Source organism: Osmia bicornis, chromosome 14 (genome assembly GCF_907164935.1).
Source record: "Osmia bicornis bicornis chromosome 14, iOsmBic2.1, whole genome shotgun sequence".
Lineage (NCBI taxonomy): Eukaryota > Metazoa > Arthropoda > Insecta > Hymenoptera > Megachilidae > Osmia > Osmia bicornis.
The window spans coordinates 5,657,708-5,676,388 of record NC_060229.1 but is presented as its reverse complement, the minus strand read 5'-3'; the positions used below and the strand labels follow the sequence as shown (position 1 = coordinate 5,676,388).

Sequence of the window (18,681 nt, the reverse complement as noted above, 5' to 3'; positions counted from 1 at the left end):
TTGTTTCTCATAGCCAAGGCAAAATGTCAATAACAGGTTTCATAGTCAGGGCAAAGTACTGGATTAAAGATAAAAAAAAAAGTTTTATCAATTAATATTCATACCCAAAAGATTCTATAAATTTTGCATACACGTTTAATCATATGAATAATAAATGTCACCTTTCTCTACAAAAATAGTACCCAAATAACGGTATAAAAACGGGCGATTCAATCCATTGAAACAATAATTTTTCATATTACACCATACAGTGAAACAGGTTTCGAGTTTCTGTGATAGCGATGCAAACGAATAGAAATTTTCTCCGAAATTAAAATACCATCGCATGGATCTACACGTGTTCGTTACAGACAGATTCATCATTAAGTTGAAGGTCCTGCATTTATTCCCGCACATACACAAGACGGAGAGGAAATCTGTGTTGTAACTGGTTTTCAGAATCATTCTATACCACCATACTATAATATCCTAGAATAATGTCAGGCTATACCAGTTGTTTATCGACGCTGTGGCGTGAAAGGACCGATTGATTTTTCCATCGATCCACGACAAACGATCGCGATCTTTCTCTGCAATATTTCCATTCGAAAATTTCCATAAATCAATTTTAAATAATCGAAATTTTAAATAACTTTCAAAGCAAAGTGCCATTATTTCTCTTTATTGAAATTTTGTACTGTTCTAATTAAAGATGTGGTGTAAAAATATTCCTCAAATTTCGCGACGATGTTCGAGAAGCATTTTAAAAAATTACTATATGACGAACGAACGTTCTTGCCAGGAAACAATGGAAAATGGCAAGAGATCACCGAGGATACTTATCACGGGTAAGCGCATACACTTTCGAAAAATTGGATAGAATTTCTTTTTCTGAAACTACTTATATATTTCTGTTTTCTCAAGTTATTATCCTATTAACGATAAATAAACACGATCTTTTCCTAGTTACTTAACATGAGAATGTAATATTCATTATTTTCCTGGCTTAACTAAAAAACATATCTGTGATTATTCAATGAATAATTATCAGTTATTTAATCATCAATAGCACGTGTTTATATTGTAATGATCTTCTTGCAAGGTGGTCTTGGACAATTGGGTACCGAGTGCGCGAAACTCCTTCGAAAAAACTATGGAAACGAAAATGTGATACTTTCTGATATAATTAAACCGACCGAAGAAAGTCCATCCAATGGACCTTTCATTTTTGCGGATATTCTTGATTTCAAGGGTCTCCAAAAAATCGTGGTCAATTATAGAATCGATTGGCTGATCCACTTCAGTGCTCTACTTAGTGCTGTTGGTGAACAGAACGTTCCTCTTGCTGTGAGGGTCAACATAGAAGGTAAAATAGATTTTAATTAATTAATTAACAGGTTGACTATCATAGCGGATCATCCGAGTAAATTTTTTAATTTTCTTTCTGAAATCACTCTCGAGTGAAACGGAGTATTCTGACGAGTGAATTTGTCGTTAAAATAATTACGTCTTTACCGCCAGTCATGAAAGAAAGTGCGTTAGAGAAAGTGGCTTTCAGTTACCTTTGAAGAAAATGTTGCTGTGAAGACAGTATACAATGTAATTTAAGTAATTTTTTCATCAGGGATGCATAACGTTATTGAATTGGCAAGACAGTATAAATTAAGAATATTTATCCCATCGACGATCGGAGCATTTGGTCCAGATTCACCGAGGAATCCCACCCCTAATGTGACCATTCAACGACCACGAACAATTTATGGTGTTAGTAAAGTACACGCTGAGCTGTTAGGCGAATACTATCATCACAGATTCGGTCTTGATTTCCGGTGTCTCCGATTTCCGGGGGTAATTAGCAACGACCCACCGGGTGGTGGTACCACAGGTATTGTATCACGATTCCTTTAGTGAAATTTTACATCTTCTTGCATTGAAAAATGGAGGTCGTTCCATTGATGATTAGAATAACTGCATAATACCATCGTTCTTCAAGGACAATAGTATTAGTAAATTGTTGATCACGAGCCGTGAGATCGTTTCTTGCGTTTCCCTTAACTCCTGATCCGTAAATCTTCGAGTAACAGCGTGGACAATAAAATAAAAGTTGTATTTTCCTCTCCAGATTATGCAGTCGCTGTTTTCCACGAAGGTTTGCTTAATAAGAAATACGAGTGTTATTTGGAACCTTACACGAGATTGCCGATGATATACATAGAGGACTGTCTGTCCGCGCTTTTTCAATTTTTAAACGCACCAGACGAACAATTGCAGAGAAGAGTTTATAATGTTACTGCGATGAGCTTCACTCCTGAAGAATTGTTCAATGAACTGAAGAAATACGTTCCTGATCTGAAGATCACATACAAACCAGATGGGCGGCAGTATATTGGTCAGTTAATAATACACTATAAAAATATTAATTATGTATGAAATAATATCTTATTGTTTAATCTTTAGCTGATAATTGGCCACAAGTGTTCGATGACAGCGAGGCACGGCGAGATTGGGGATGGAAACACAAATACGATTTAGAAAAAGTTGTGGAATCAATGGTACGCGATGTTAAGACGAACTGTTTTAGTAGACGATCATTAAAAGAAGTCAATAGTTATGTATAATGCAGCAACGCCTAGGAAATAATTCATGTGAATTAGAAAAGTTACAAATATATTATTTATTTTATAATAAAATTATGATCAACAAATATTACGGCAATTAGGTTTTTATAATTTATTCATTTCACATATCTTCCTCCATTAATTCACTGATTTCCTCCATATTTAGATCATCTATTCTTTTAGGTACCGCTTTAGTTATTCTTGTTGGTGTCCCACCCCCTCTTTCTATACTTTTAAATGGTGTCCCACCCCCTCTTTCTATACTTTTAAATGGTGTCCCACCCGTTCTATCTATGCTTCTAGTTGGTGTGCTAAATCTCGATGACTGACTAGCACTCCATGAAGGTGTACCGATAGTTCTTTCCATTTTAGGCGTAGTACTTATTCCGCTTTGGGAAAATCTGTCCTTAGTTTCCGGCTCTGTATAAAGAATGTATTAAAATAATTTATTATATTTTTTAACAGTCAAATATTACGTTACCTGTAGAATCATTCTTAGTCAATATAGCACGACTTTCAGCGAAATATGCATTTGGATGCAGGATAGGTTTGTCTGGCAACTGGTTATGCATAATCTTAAAATAGGTCGCGCATGCGATAGTGTAATGACCAATATTGGCTAACTCGACGATTTCAGTAACGTCTGAAATACAATAGTAATCCTCAATCTTTATATCTTAAAAATAAAATGATATCCATACCTGCTACTGACATTCCATAACTCAACAGTTTGTTTTGCAATGATCCAGAGTCCATGTGTTTATATGGACATCCATGGTATTCACCAGCACCCACTGTAGAACATATAATTTTTGGACACCCAAGTGGAGTGTAGTTTGTCTGTTTGCCTTCTTTGCCATATGTATGCCTTAGTGCGTAAGCATATTGTTTATCAAATTTGTCTGCATCTACTTTCATTGAAAACGCTTTCCTCCAAAATTGCAAAGAATCATCCAATGTCACTCCAATACCTTTCAGAAATAAACCATATTGAATTCGTCCACTATTTTTGAGATGATGGTTAGCGTTGAGTGCTTCGTGTAATATTCTCATACACAAAGGATATGATATTTTTGATAACTGAAAATTATTTAACATTGTACAAATGTTAAACTATACAGGGCACACTAGTTACCTCGTCTAATTTGTCTATAGGTGTAGTGGCTGTGGACCAAACCACGCGTGTCATACCAGAAAAACAACTAGGCAAAGATTTAAGGAAAGATATTAACCTTTCATCATCATACATATTTGAAACACAAAATCTTGCTTGCTGTATAATATAAATATAGCCAAATGAATGAATATTCAAATATTTCTTTGTTACTTAGTGTAGTAGTAACTGAAAACTTACTTCCATACCCTCCATTAAATTTTTCCTAAAATATGAAACAAACAGAGATATCAAATCTGATTGTGGGATAAATGCTGTCCCTTTAGCAATATAAACTTTACGTGATCTAACTAGATCAACAACTTTTTGGAAGGGCACTTTATAAAATTCTGTTGTATCAATATTTGAATTCTTAAATGTAGATGAACGAAGTTCTTCCCGAATTTCGTCTTTTTCTTGTTGTGTAATCTTAACAAATCAAAAAATAAAAGAAAGAAAAATAAGTATAAACTCAATGAACACCTAACTTGTATTCTGCTTTATTGATTTTATTTCTTACTTGTTCACAGTCTATATTATGCATAGTAAGTAATTTTTCTACTCCTTCTTTATCTAATGAACTAAATCTCAACTTAAAAAAGTCAACTTCATGATTAATGAACCACATTTGACGATCTGAATCTTGGCAGCATGATAATCTCAATACAAAATGTGATATGTGATCCTTTTTCCTATACTGTAAATCTGTTTCTTCAGATGATTTGCATCCCTTTGCATATAAAAGATGCGCAAAATACTTAAGTCCATCTTTCATTAAAGCTGCATTTAAATGTTGTTTACGTTCATCCAATGTTTTAAACTCTTGTTTTAAGGCAATGCTTTCAAGATGCTGTAAAACTATAAAATACTATTATAACTTCAACAAATGGGTTAGCTATCCATAACGCAACAATTCAATCATTATGTTCCAAACTACTTACGCTTTAATCTCTCCATACCCAATTGCTGAAACTCTATGAATGGGATTTCCCCTGATGGAGGGAAATTATACATTTGCAAATCATGTTGATAAACATCTTGTAAATCCTTGATTTCAACATTAACTGTATAACGCCGTCTTTTAGTATATTCCATATTGTCTAAAATGAAATACAATTCCTCTTTTCCATATATTCCAAAATTTCACATTCATATGCAATACTTTTAAAGCAGTTTGTAGGAGAAGAATAAGAAAAACAATCATGGTTAATAAAACGAAAGAAATAAGTCATACTTACTTGATTAATTATGTTTTACTTGCTGTATGTGTTCACTCTTAGTGCTTCTGAAAACTTAAAACATTTGCTAAGCAGCCATTACTTCATTACCGGTTTCCCGCGCTTTTATTCCCGCCTTTTTTTTTAAAACATCGTTCGATATATTACGAGAAATGCGATAGATGCTACCACGCAAATACATTATAAATTATCGGAATTTCAAATGGTTGAAAATAAAAAAATACATTGTTCATTTATTAAACATTAGTATACGTTGTTTCATTTACACAGCAAAATTGCACAAGATTATGCATCAAAAAACATTGTATATTACTACATAAATAGATCATAGATTAGACTTTTTATTTAACGAAGTTATGTAGACATTTTTCACTTGTAAAGGAGCTAAATGACCATCTGTACTATCAAAATTTTGAACGAATAGTTCCTTTACTTGAAGATTAAAAAATTCCATCCTGTTTTTTGTTGGTGATATTTCTCTAAATTCACGAATAGTGATATCACTTTTATTAATAATTTGTTCGTCGATTAAACTAACATCCTTAGGGTACATCGAGTCTCCTGGTAAAACATGCACTTTTCCATCCTGCAACTCCACCTTCACCTAATAACACGCACAATTTGTTTAAATTATTCAGAATTCAGACAAGTGTATAGTATTACATACCGGCAAATTCAGAAGTACTCCTATTTTACTTCGATCGATAGCGAAATCTAACAAATTGTCTATACTTTCAAATTTCGCTATCCTTGCAATTTCATATTGTTGCGGAGGTGGCAACAAAATACCCGAAGAAAATAAGAAACTTCCTGGCACATCCCACTGAATTATACATAAAATATTAATGATATGCTCCAGATTATTTTATCGATCCGTTGATATAATAAAACTTTACTTTCGAATCCACCATTTCCGTCGCTTCTGGAACAGCGTTAGGCACGCTTGGTAAACAGGCTAAATAGAAAACTGTGTCGTATCGTCTTCTAGTATAATAAGTTGGTGTTAACCAATTGCTCCATTCGTAAAGAGCCCATAAATCTGGATAGCAATGAAAGTTTTCGCATAACGAGTAAAATTCTGTTGCATCGTTGTGCACCTTTGTTTGCCAATTGTCCAATTCATTCTCAGAAACTGATAGTATGAAAAATGTGCACGTTTAATGATTTATCAAATGTCCTTCGTTTTAGGAAAAATAAATGTACAAGAATTAATCAAATGATAAAATTACTTTTAACGTGTTGTGCCCAATCAGGGTAAGCATTATCTTCTCTTGATTGCTTGCAGATTAATACGCCACATTCTTCGAAGGTTTCACGAATTGCAGTAATGCGCAATGAAATTTCTCTTGGCAATTCGTTTGGTCCTGATTTAAAAATAGAAGGACGCATACTTGTGGTTGGTTTTAAAGACGTGAAACTATTAACATCGAAACCGAAGGCAGAGAAAAGATCGTGCCATTTCAAATCAGCGTCTGAGGGATCCACCACGCCACCAGGGAATACATAAGTATTTGGCATAAACTTGGAATTTTGATGACGTTTTAAACACAACAAATTGTAATTATACTGAAACTGAATGTTATTTTGTAAGTTTCTCTTGAATATTTTAGAAAAAGCTGAATGATTTTTCGTAGCAAATGAAATTTAAATTTTCGCGCGTTTTGTAGATTGCGATCGATGATACGATATTCGTAATATCATTAGAATCAATTAAGTTTAGGTGTTTGATGATTATTTTTATTTGCTATAAACAGTAATAAATGTTTATATGATTTTGGTATACATAACATATGTTGAATAAAAGGCATAAATTATGTGATACTTACATTTGAGGGTAAGGAGGAATTAATGTACTTTTGTGTATGACGAGCTGCTAAGATTAAACTAGCAGATTCTCTCCAAACTTTCATATTTATTATTAAGCAAACCTGTTTAATTTAAAATAATATTCACAAATTTGTATATATTAATTAAGGTTATGGTCCCATAAATAAAACTGTTCCTAACCTAATACAATTGTAACATTTGGTTTTTAACCTAACTAAATAAACTATATACGTAATAGGAATTGAATGTTGACGTGACATCAAATAACGATTATCGATAGCATTCGACTTTTGATAAGTTGAAAATTAAAAAAATTCAAAATTAATAATAAGTTTTTTAAAGTTATGTCTTTGTGGTAGGTATTTAACAAGCTTTATTGAACTAGGACAACTTTTTCAATTCTGTACATGAATTTACACTGAAAGTAATAGTGCAATGTTTGTCTAAAAGTAAGATACTATACATAGTTTATATACATAATTACAGTTATATTAATAAATTATGTGAGTGACACAATGTGAGAAGCTATGCCATGTAAAATATTTTAATTTATTGAAAAGTCTATGTCATGTTTCTTTTTTATTTTTATCCTCTTTACCAGTTGCTGCATTCATCAGTTCATATAACTGATACACTTGTTCATCTCTGAACTTATCAAGATCTTCTTGTTTTAAGTCTTGACCTAAAGGTTTAGCTGTATGTGGTCCTTTTATGCCAAGCTGTTTGGCAAGCATTACTGCATAATCCTATAGGGAAATAATAAATACTAAAGTTTAGATACAAAAAAGATCATGACCTTGTTAGAATTAACCTCATGCGGAAGTTGAATGAAAGTTAACCTAAACTTCCTAAAGAAAAGTTTCAACAAAATAACTAAAATTACTTACTGTCCACTCATTTAGAAATGTTAATGCTGCAACCTCGTCACAGTTTTTATGTCTTCTAAATTCATCACGAACATAACTATTTCCTAAAGGTTGAATTTCAACCGGTAAACCACGATGTAACCTCAAAATTGTTTTGTATAATATTCTAACGCGTTGTGTGTGAGAAAAAGTGGGCATAATTTATTAGTTGAAACTATGTACGCATATCAAAAAATTATTAGTATTTAATATTTTTTACTACGATAATTTATTTTCAAGTTCAATGCGGTACATTTGGATTCAGTAGTATCAGTACCAATCTTTGAGTACACCCTCGAGCAAGTTCGCAGACCCTCTAGAGGAAATGGTGGTCTAAGCCAGTGGAGGAGAAGGTGTCCCCTCCATTGAGTATGATACATATATGGTATGATACCTTGAGCCAGCAGGCATTATGCCTAATTCACAGAAGACACTTTTGTATTCTAGAAAGAACAAAATTTTCTCAAATAGGGTGAAAACAGAAGGGTAAAAGGTAACCAATGTTCCCAGAATACGTCACCCTCACAGATGACAGAGGCGCGAAATGCACCCCAATTAAACACCCCAATTTGAGGCGAAAAAGGGGTACGTAAACGTACCTCGCCTGCCCTTACAGGGAAATCATTAGATAGATAAATAAACAATAAGTCGCTAAAGCAAGTCGGTTCGTTAATTAATTAGTAAAATGAATAATGAGTTCGATTCGATAGTCGGTTGTCAAATCGGATTAGATCGGATCGGATAAACTACCTGCCTATCTATTGCTATATTTAAAACCATTCTTTTCAATATTAGCAAAATAAATGAAAAGAATGTTTCAATTTAAAAAGCGATTTCGGTATCAAAGTAATTAGTTCGAACAATTAAAGATATTCATGCTTATTACTTTGACTTTGAATTCTGCTCATCGCGAAATACCTTCTTCTACGTACAAAAAAGAGAAAATGTATTCTGTAATCAGAGGTTCATCTGACTTCTCTACATTTTTAACTGGAATTATGTACATGTAAACATTATTCACAAGAAAACCTTAGTCTGAACTAATAAATATAACACGGAAAAACAATTTGCACGATTATCATTGTATAAAAATGATACAATGATATTCGAGAGTCACTATATTCGTTCAGAAGATATAAATTACAACCAGCCTCCATGTCGTTTTGGACTACTCGTCCCACGACGTGGTGGGGACCGGAGGAACTATAAAGCATGCGACTCACTGATCGTTGACTTGCACCACTGCGCTCGCAATATCCCTCAGTGAACCATGGTTGATCCATGATTGACCTATTGATCAGTAGCTCGTCTCAGAAATGGCAATCCTCCCGTTGGTCAAAGCATCCTTCTGAAACAAAAGAAAATCACGATTCTTGTACGTGTTCAAATTCATATAAATATGCAATAAACAAATATTTATAACTCTGCAAATTTAAAAATTCGCATAAAACACAATAATACATTTGAAAAAGTATAGAAAAACATTTAGGGAACCTTGGAAAAGCACAGCAAGACACATAAGGAACTATTCCATTAAGTACACTAGTAAATCCGTATAAACATGCCAAAACGCACGGAGAACCATACCATAAAACACCATAAAGCTCATGCGTATACATTCTAAAACACATGGGGGACCACACCATAGGACATACTCATGCACTTGTATAAAAATGCTAAAACACTTGGAGACTACACCATAAAACCCACTAATAAATCCGTATAAATATTCCAAAATGCATGGAAAACACCATAGGCATACACAGTAACAATATGGTAACACATATATGACCATATGCACGAACACCCTGGTTGCGAACACGTACCTGTATTTGACAGGTAGAGTCGTACCCCTCGGCAGTTGTTATAAGACTGATTTGATTTGATCTTGATCGAGGACGAGCAGTTTACAAGGGTGCCTGATGAACCATGACGCTCCGCTTCACCGCCGTCACGGCAGGATACCTCCACTCTAATTTGATAATTATTTTATTAAAATTTATTTATAAAATTTATGAACTAAATTATTGTTACATCTATTAATATTTATTATTTTTTTACATTTTCGCGTGGATATACTGCAAAATTTTCTAATATTACTGTTATTAAAATTTATTTTACTACAATTTTTACTTTTGTAATAATTTATTGTTTAAATTATTACTATATCTATTAAAATTTATTACTCTTTCAGATTTGCGTTTAAATATATTGCAATATTCCTAAAAATTATTATTATTGAATACTGTTTCACTACAATTTCTAATTTCATACTAATTTATTATTTAAACTATTGCTATATCTATTGAAATTTATTATTTTTACACATTTTCGCATGGATATATTGCAAGTTTTTTTATTTAAATCATTATTATTGAAATGTATATATTTATATTAAAATTCATCATTTTCATATTTCTTATTATAAAGGGGGTAGGAATACGTTAAAAAACCGTTTTTCTATATAATTTAATTTGTGAAAGCATAATAAATATGTTATCGATCGATAACTATATCTGTACAAGAACAATAGACGCGTAACATTTCATACATTTTATCATCTGCAACGAATATAAAACTACAACTGTACAATTTATGAATAAATAACATCGCGATAGATTTTATTACAGTGAAATTTAATGTAAAGCTATTTAGGAAGGATTGTACTGTCCCGTACACGTTATCGTGTACGATTATTTCATTTTCATTTTCTACAGAAAATGTAGAAGAAAAGCCTTGTTACATCTTCGAAAACAGATGTTTGCTTGATTAGTCTAATTATACCCGGCATAAAAAAAAAGGAAAATAGAAGAAGAAATTTACCACTAAGTACTACGATAAGCGTGTCGTTGATCGACGCGATGTAACATGAATTATGATCGAGTGCTTTTTTTCTAAATCGCTTCGAAGGTATAAAAAAAAATGGACGTACGATTGAAGGTATTTCATGGTTTTGTGAATTCGAAGCAACTACGAACTGGAATTAACGTGAGAATTTTAAAATACTTTCTGTCGGTTAATCGTTCCCCTCAGTCATCTTATGTGATTACAGCAGCAATAGGCAATTTTGCCCACGAGGGGTAATGATGGATAGTCAATTACTCAACTTCTCAATTTGATATTTCTTAATTTTCAAATCTTCAAATTACCAAATTACCCACGAGCTTCTCAGTGAGCACTTTATCTGCCCATCACTGATTCATAATTGTTAACTAGACAACGATGATAGTTTAACGCTTACAGAGGGCACAGAGTGTCTGAATTTTAATTGGTCAAACACTAGGAACATATTCTTTGGATAAATAAAAAGAGAAAACAAAAAGAAAAAAAAAATGCTTTACTAGAAAAATCATATAAAGTATGAAAACGTCCTTAGAATAATGAGCAACGAAAGTGGTCAAAGTCTCGACATCCATAATAAATACGAAAATAAATAAATCGTCTTGTTAATAAACTAATTATAATGGAACGAAAGAATATCGTTTTTTTGACCATTGGCATTAAAATTCAGGCAACCTGTAGTTACACAGGTACAAATTCGTGTGACCAATAGATTTACAAATTTTCAACAATATTTAAACATATTTAAACAAATTTTCACGAAATTTTTCTATTATAATCACATCTATTCATCACTGTGTTTATAATCTAATTTCTAATGATTATCATTGAATATCTTTTTCTATCATTTTCTAATTAAAAGTATAAATATTTCAAGCAACTTCGACGTGACTAGGATGTTTTTCAAAATTATTAGAATTTTGGAATTCTGGAACGGTCAAATCTTAAAATCTTCGATTGATAAGGGTTCCAGTCCGTTTCTTTTTGGAAGGGGGGCAAGCTCACCCTGCGCCCTACCTAGTCACGCCGATATCAAACAACGAGAATAGAATATATTTTGATAAATTTTATACAAACATCAACATGTATAATCGTGTTTTAAAAGTAGATTGGCCACTCTGACATGTACCCCATTAATAACATACATATATATCTAAGAAATCTTTAGTAGTTTATACAAAGACGTAGAATGTTATTGCACCTAAAGAAATAGACTAATCATCCCTCTCATCACGAGCCACGTTTCTAACTATAAATAAAAATAAATTGCTTTCAGTACGAAGCCCGCGACAAGAGAATATTCTGATACGTTAATTGTATTTTACAAAAAGTAGTCTCGATCAGAGTTTCTCTGGTTAAATTAATAAATAATCGCTAGGTGTGATCTTGTATATAATATAGTAACCGTTTTGTTGCATTTCATTAGGATTCTAGCGAGGATCTAGAAACTGGATTCCCAGCTTTCTTCTTCTTCTACTTCTTCTTCTTCTTCTTCTTGTTCTTCTTCTTCTTCTTCTTCTTCTAAATTGCTAAGTAATAGGTATATTGCGTAAAAGGCGGGTCAAAAAATATATTATATCGTGTATACATATATACTTGGAACTGGAAGGGCGACTAGTCGGACCCTTTATCTTCATTAACTATGTTCCCGGCGATTTTGAAACGTGTTTGAATAAAATATATACGTCTCTATACAAATGTCATGGTTACGTGAACATTGGTGCTCCGTGTAAAAATATTGCTCTTGTTTTTTATTCTTTTGATTCGTCTGAAAATGCGCGAACTTATTCTCGATACGATTGCCTGGAAAGTCTTCTGATTTAATTGTTTTCAAACAGTCACCGATCTTTTCGTGTACTGCAATACTCTTATAAATGACTGTACGTGAACAGAAAAAATGCTACTTGTGAAATTTTGCGCGGAAACGAAGTTTGTCAGTCGTAATTGAAGCAGCCTTTCTTTTATTTCTCTTTGTCGCAACCTCGATGGAAATTTCTACATTAAATAAGAAAATACTTTATTCATTATTCTTTATCTATTGAAATTATCTCAAATTCTTTATAACTATGAAAAAAAAAAAATATTTCTTCTCTGTTGAAATTTTTCCAGAGATTTCCATCGTTGTCGCATCGATAACTTAATTCTTCTATATATAATATATGCGTGTATGTATCAGTCTCAAAAGTGGATTGAGCGAAAATCTACGGAATCAGTTCATCTCCATACTCGCACCGGTATATTTTCGCTTATTGCAACTGATATCGTATCGTGTTCATCACTGGTACTTATGATTTGTCTGTAGCTTCGTTTAATCGTCAACTTAATCGGCAGGATTTTAATCTTCACGTGAACAAAAAGTTTAACGATGCCTGAAGTTCCTCTCGAGGAACCGGGATATACCAGATCGTACTTGGAATCATGTTATCCTCTGATCAATCATGGCTGATCGATTAAACGCTCGACTTTCTGTACGACCATTTCGCATATTTTCCAAATATGCCCTCGGCGCGCCTGTAGAAGTGCACCACTGATTTCTGTCGCGAAATCATTAGCGGTTGGTGCTGTCAAAGTATCGAGACATCCTCCGAATGCCTCTGTTTCGACAGCATAGCGTTCCTCTCTTCCATTTGAATATTTCCAGGATCTTTACGTCCTTTTCCAGGATAATCGAAGCTGGCTGATACACCAGGTTGAATGTTCACGTATCTGTGCGCCTGTTCTTCGTTCTTCTGCAAATTTTGCAGTGCTATTCCCGACGACGAATTTTCCGAATTCATCAATAAAGGTTTCGTACTGTCCAGATCGGAGGTCGCGTCACCTAATAGCGAGTCTTGGTTCTGTTTATCGTCCTGGCAGTTTATGTCGAGCAGAGGAGGATTGGGCATCTCCGAAGGACTGGAGATCGACGTGGAGGATCGAGTAGTCTGAGCATTAGGTGGCCAGGGCAAAGAGAATTTCCGGAAGTTCTCTGTTAATTGCATATCGAGCTGTCCGGTGTGCTCCATCTGCACGCTGGCCAAAGGAACGTCTAAACACGGGGATATTATTCGGGGATTCGTGGCTAGGAAATCGACGATCTCGGGGGCGGTTGGCCTCTTCGTATGGTCCACCCTCCAGCAAGAATATATCATATTTTCTCTGTAACATGTAACTTTTCTATTATTATTCTGAAAATTTAGTATAAGATTTATCAATTAGTTATAGTGGAAATCAAGCCTACAGTTGGCACTTCACTCCTTTAGGAACAGCCAGCGAGTTTCCATTCTTCACATGAGTAAGCACCTCGTTGTTGCTCATCCCCTGGAATGGGAAACTGCCGAAAGTGATAATCTCATAAAGTAGAACACCATAGGACCAGACATCCGAGGCTGGAGTGAAGATTCCTAGACCTAGAGATTCTGGTGCCATCCATCTCACTGGCAACATACCTGGAAGAACATTATAAATTGTATATAGTGTGATCCGTTTACTACAGTTGCGAAAACTATACAATTTATAATTTCATACCTTTTCTATTAAATTTGTAATAATCGTTTTCGTACATCGGCCTGGTCATACCGAAGTCACCGAGCTTCACCACACGGTGAGCATTCACCAAACAGTTTCTAGAGGCAACGTCTCTGAAAAATGAAAAAGAAAAAATCGGTTAATAATATTAGAATCATTGAAATTATGAACGAGGAAGTTATTGATAATATGAAACATATTAAATTGATAGAAAGTATACAACACAAGTTCCTGCGTTATGCACCCTATCGTCCTATGTCTATAATTTGTCATAATTAGCGAAACTGAATTTAATGATATTAGAAAAAAGGCGAATTAGTTTCTCTAATTAATCCTCATGTGCCTTTCGTAAGTCTCACACCACACTCTTTTTCGGTCGACACTCACCGCACTCAAAGGCAAATTTAATGGCATTAATCGCTGTTATACTACTGACAACTCTTTTTGTCAAGCCGTCGATTTTTTTGGCAACACCTTGTATAATTTCAGAAAATCCGTTACTAATGTCCAGAATCGTTAATTACTAATGTATATCAAAGGATATGATATTCCTTTGTAATAAAATAAAAAATATTGTTCAACTTACCTATGAACATACTTCATTTGAGCCAGGTAACTGAGCGCCCTGGCCACGTCCAACGCCATCGCGGTCAATTTTTTATTCGAAATTTCGTCCGAATCTTCGTAACCATGATTATTAACAAGATGCCTTCGAGCGAGAAGATACGTCTTCAGATCACCATACAGCATAAATTCCATGACGGTTAACACAGGCTCGCCCTTGATACACACCCCCAACAATTTAATGATGTTCTTATGTTCGAATCTCTTCATTACTTCAACTTCGCTAAGGAAATCTAATTTCTCGTCGGTGGAACTTCCAACTTTCAGTGTTTTCACAGCCACAGCGAGCCACCCTTTTTCAGCGAAGTACGCCTCACCACCGTAGACGGTACCGAATGCACCCTCCCCTAATTTTCGGTTAATCACTACACTCTTTCGGGGTATTTCCCACTTGTCCAAATCAGAAGTGTCAGCGTGTGCGAAATCCAAGCCCAATGATTTGATGTACTTCTCGTGAAGACGTACTTTCTGTTCGTATCTGAACAAAATAAATTTAAAACATATTGAAATCGCATATAAAATCAAAGGATGGTACAATCATTGCGAAATGTACTCACTTTCTTTTAATGATGAAGAATCCAATGATCAAAATAACGCCGAGTAAACCGAAGCCTAGGAAATTAACTATAACAAAAGCGACTTCACAGGATACGTTCAAGAAATCAGCGAATCCGGCTATCACGCATCGTTGGGGTGGTTCTAAACCATCGTCGGGCATTGTCTTCGACAGCCACGTGAAGGCGGACACGTTCAAGTCCAATCTACCACCGACCACTTCGTGTTTCGTTTCTGATACATTTGGGTAGAAATTACCGACCAGTCGGGTTTCGTTGTTGACGAACTGGACAATATTGATCACCGAGTATCTTGAAGGACCACCGAAGAATTTGATCCTCCCTGACACCTGAAACCAGTGTTTTATTTTCCTGTATACGATAATAGATATCCTGTGATTTTCTTTTTATTGATCATCACAGTAGAAGTAGTAATGAATAGTCAGACTGTTGAATAGATTTTAATAAACGAGGCAGAGTTTGAAATCAATTTAATAAACAAAGATGTTAGGATAGGTTTTAATGAAGCTGGGTGATATTAAGGTAGATTCTGATAAGGAAGGACAAATTTAATTATCAAAGATGCTGTTTGGAACAAATTTTAATAAAAATAGGTGATGTTAGAGCAGTTTTTTCTTAAAATAAGTAAGGATAAAATAAAAATTAATTGAAGAATGATGTTGTGTGGATAGATTTTAATAAAGGTGGGTGATATAAGGATAAATTTAAATAAAGAAAGCTGAGGATAGGATAAATTTAATTATCAAAGATGTTCTAAGGGCAGATTTTAATAAAGATATTATAGTAACTGCTCCTTAAAATAAGTAAGGATAAAATAAAAATTAACTAAAGAATTATGAAATGTGGGTAGATTTTAATAAACGTAGGTAATATGATTCAATAAAAAAAGGCTAAGTTTAAAATAATTTTAATAAATGGAGATGTTGTTAGGATAGGTTTTAATGAAGGTAGGTATCATGAGGGTTAATTATGATAAGGAAGGCTCGGACACCGGATAATATTAATCATTAGGGATACTAAGCACTAATTTTTTAATTTCAAAGTCCGGTTTTGGTACATTTTTCTACGTACCCCATAGAAATCCGTCGCGCCAATGATGTCCGTCAATCTATTGATAGTCTGACTACTATGAAGATCAAAGACGTAGCTCTGATTCTCCTTAAGAAGCCTATCCATCGCGTAAGCGTACGTCCACATGGCATCGTAGGCGAAACCAGCGTAATTCGAAGGTGGTTGACGTTTCTTCTGACAATATTGCTCGTAACGATCGCGCCATTGTCTTACAGTTATTCCTTGTTGCATAATGTCGTCGTCCGGAGCGAAATACGCGTGCGACAGACCTAGGTGACCGTTTATAGCTTTGCTCATTTCGAACGTAGTACATGGCACCTGTTCCCCTTGTTGATTGTATTGATCGGTGTCGTACCATTCCGGGCGAAGCCAAAGAGGCAGGAACCAAACGTACCCCTTCAACGATTAAAAGTGAAATATATTTTTGTAATAAAATTAATTTTGCATTGAAATTGACACAAAATAAATTTTATATTAAGATTAATACAAAATAAATTTTATATTGAAATTTAATATCGTTATTTTTTTATTGGTACCTGAACAGCAGTCATTTCTAATCTGTACGCCTCGCACATCACTTGCCGAGCTACTTGATCATACACATCAGCGATGATGATTTTTGCCCTTTTCTGCTTCAAATCTTGCAGGTACTGTAAAGTAGAATGTTCCCTCATTAGGTCTGTCAAACGTATATCGTCGAGTTTTTAGCGACACGTGAGCATATGAAATTGACTCGCATTTGCATAAAGATAGAAATCATCATACTTTTTCACGGCCCACGTTGCATGCCTGACGTTTGTCTATCGATATTTATAGACTTTTCCTTTACTAGTTTACGCATGTTTCGTTGCATCCGTTATAAATAATGTTTACCACGTTGAGTGCTACGAGGATCATTAATGACACGTGCGAGAAATTTTATGTAAATGAATAATTACAAGAAATTGAAATAGAATTTATAAATAGCACTGTTATAGTAAGTGTGTAGAAGAACTAAGTAAAAATTAAAATTAAAAAATTATTAGTACAACAATGTTTAAATTTTTTTTAATCACCATGGAATTCAACGTGTCAATATTATTCAGAAAATTAAAAAATGAATTGCCTCCACATAGGGTAACCCATAACGTTACCCTATATTATTACAATCTATTTTCCATAATTCCCGAGTCTCTAATATCTATAATCTAAAACACCTCACGTGCAATTTATTCATCAAAATGAATAATTCATTGTTACAACGATTATTGACGTTGCACTTAATCAATAACGGTACACTGCTAATTAAGTAGACAATGCGTATTCGAAAGTGCAGAGATATGAAACCGACGTCAGTGAAACGAGTATCGATGGGAACATCATCAGTAATATCAACGTAACCCAAATTCATTTACCTTAGTCATCACATCAGCCTCCCGTTCTCTTGGGAATTTAGCATTCGCCACGAACACGATCCCATTGTCCCTTAACATGTCTTGCATGTAGGATATGTACTCCGTGTATTTCTGTCCGTCCTCCGTCAACGACGCCACTCGTCGCCATCCTAGTTTCTTCAACAGCTGCAGATAAACATGTTTGTACTGCTTGTTTTCGCCGATCGTACGGAAGAAGTACGGGTATTTCGTGCGATCGTTGAAGCTGGATCCTTCAGCGCTATAGCTGATGACGACCGTCTTGTAGTGCTTCGAAACTCCAACGAGTGGTTCCACGGTTTCCGAGCAAGCTGGTCCCAAGACACCGACCAATTTCTCGTACTGATTGTGAACTATGTAATCGATGAAGGACCTCATCACCATGTCCGATTTGCATTGACCGTCGCTAGCCAACAGGGTCAGATTGTAATCCCTGAGGACCGTGTTGTTCACGTTGATCGCTTCCTTCGCCATTCTGGCTGCGATCAGGATCGATTTACCAGAATAAAACGCCTCGTTCATGGGGAATATCCCACCCACGAAGAGAATATTTTTGTCGGCATTGTTCGGCATCCATACGTCCAGGGTGTAGTTCAAATTGTCCCTCAACCAATCGCACGCAATTTCCTCTTCGTCCATGCTTCCTGACAATTTGTTGTAACGATTGATCAGGTCCTCGTACATCTCGCCTGTGAACCTAGCGTGATTGATCGCCTCGAAGGCGAGCTTCGCGATGTACTCTAGCCTGGCCCAGACTAATTTCGTCAGCCTGTTGGATTCGTATTTGCAACCGACTTCGGTGGTTTTACTGCTGCAGCGGGGGAATTCGATGGTTGTGAAGTCGCGCTCGTTGGGTATCACGCTGCTCGGTGTCCAGTGCAAGATCACCAGAGATCTGGGGAATGAAAGGGGTATAGGTGAGGTGGAGCCT

General features: G+C 34.9%; 5 protein-coding genes across 5 annotated transcripts in view; 1 reads left to right on the top strand and 4 right to left on the bottom strand.

Annotated features, from left to right (window-relative positions):
* The first annotated feature begins 484 nt into the window (after positions 1 to 484).
* Positions 485 to 2,684, top strand: LOC114876819 (L-threonine 3-dehydrogenase, mitochondrial). Its single transcript, XM_029188661.2, has 5 exons — positions 485 to 827; positions 1,082 to 1,345; positions 1,604 to 1,864; positions 2,102 to 2,368; positions 2,437 to 2,684. Exons 1-5 carry the CDS (start codon positions 692 to 694, stop codon positions 2,595 to 2,597), a joined length of 1,089 nt encoding a protein of 362 aa, XP_029044494.1. The 5' UTR covers positions 485 to 691; the 3' UTR covers positions 2,598 to 2,684.
* LOC114876817 (DNA primase large subunit-like) lies at positions 2,630 to 5,097 on the bottom strand. Its single transcript, XM_029188657.2, has 8 exons — positions 4,989 to 5,097; positions 4,692 to 4,850; positions 4,271 to 4,608; positions 3,952 to 4,179; positions 3,733 to 3,870; positions 3,299 to 3,677; positions 3,079 to 3,240; positions 2,630 to 3,017 (listed from the first exon to the last, which is right to left on the bottom strand). Exons 2-8 carry the CDS (start codon positions 4,843 to 4,845, stop codon positions 2,719 to 2,721), a joined length of 1,698 nt encoding a protein of 565 aa, XP_029044490.1. The 5' UTR covers positions 4,846 to 4,850; positions 4,989 to 5,097; the 3' UTR covers positions 2,630 to 2,718.
* Positions 5,098 to 5,194: 97 nt separating this feature from the next.
* Positions 5,195 to 7,084, bottom strand: LOC114876818 (acyl-coenzyme A diphosphatase NUDT19-like). The gene is made up of 6 exons (XM_029188660.2): positions 6,996 to 7,084; positions 6,815 to 6,916; positions 6,218 to 6,560; positions 5,885 to 6,120; positions 5,656 to 5,811; positions 5,195 to 5,592 (listed from the first exon to the last, which is right to left on the bottom strand). The coding sequence occupies exons 2-6, from the start codon at positions 6,896 to 6,898 to the stop codon at positions 5,314 to 5,316; spliced, it is 1,098 nt and encodes a 365-aa protein (XP_029044493.1). The 5' UTR covers positions 6,899 to 6,916; positions 6,996 to 7,084; the 3' UTR covers positions 5,195 to 5,313.
* An 80-nt stretch (positions 7,085 to 7,164) lies between these two features.
* LOC114876820 (succinate dehydrogenase assembly factor 3, mitochondrial) lies at positions 7,165 to 7,885 on the bottom strand. Its single transcript, XM_029188662.2, has 2 exons — positions 7,703 to 7,885; positions 7,165 to 7,561 (listed from the first exon to the last, which is right to left on the bottom strand). Exons 1-2 carry the CDS (start codon positions 7,877 to 7,879, stop codon positions 7,382 to 7,384), a joined length of 357 nt encoding a protein of 118 aa, XP_029044495.1. The 5' UTR covers positions 7,880 to 7,885; the 3' UTR covers positions 7,165 to 7,381.
* Positions 7,886 to 10,173: 2,288 nt separating this feature from the next.
* LOC114876813 (receptor-type guanylate cyclase gcy-4-like) overlaps positions 10,174 to 18,681 on the bottom strand; it is a 31,611-nt gene continuing 23,103 nt past the window's right edge. Inside the window, exons 5-12 of the mRNA XM_029188653.2 lie at positions 17,733 to 18,645; positions 16,875 to 16,988; positions 16,339 to 16,734; positions 15,250 to 15,596; positions 14,655 to 15,170; positions 14,069 to 14,181; positions 13,782 to 13,989; positions 10,174 to 13,699 (exon numbers count right to left, since the gene is read on the bottom strand). Of these exons, the coding sequence (XP_029044486.2) occupies positions 13,126 to 13,699; positions 13,782 to 13,989; positions 14,069 to 14,181; positions 14,655 to 15,170; positions 15,250 to 15,596; positions 16,339 to 16,734; positions 16,875 to 16,988; positions 17,733 to 18,645 (3,181 nt within the window). The 3' untranslated portion in view covers positions 10,174 to 13,125. The remainder of the gene's footprint in view (positions 13,700 to 13,781; positions 13,990 to 14,068; positions 14,182 to 14,654; positions 15,171 to 15,249; positions 15,597 to 16,338; positions 16,735 to 16,874; positions 16,989 to 17,732; positions 18,646 to 18,681) is intronic.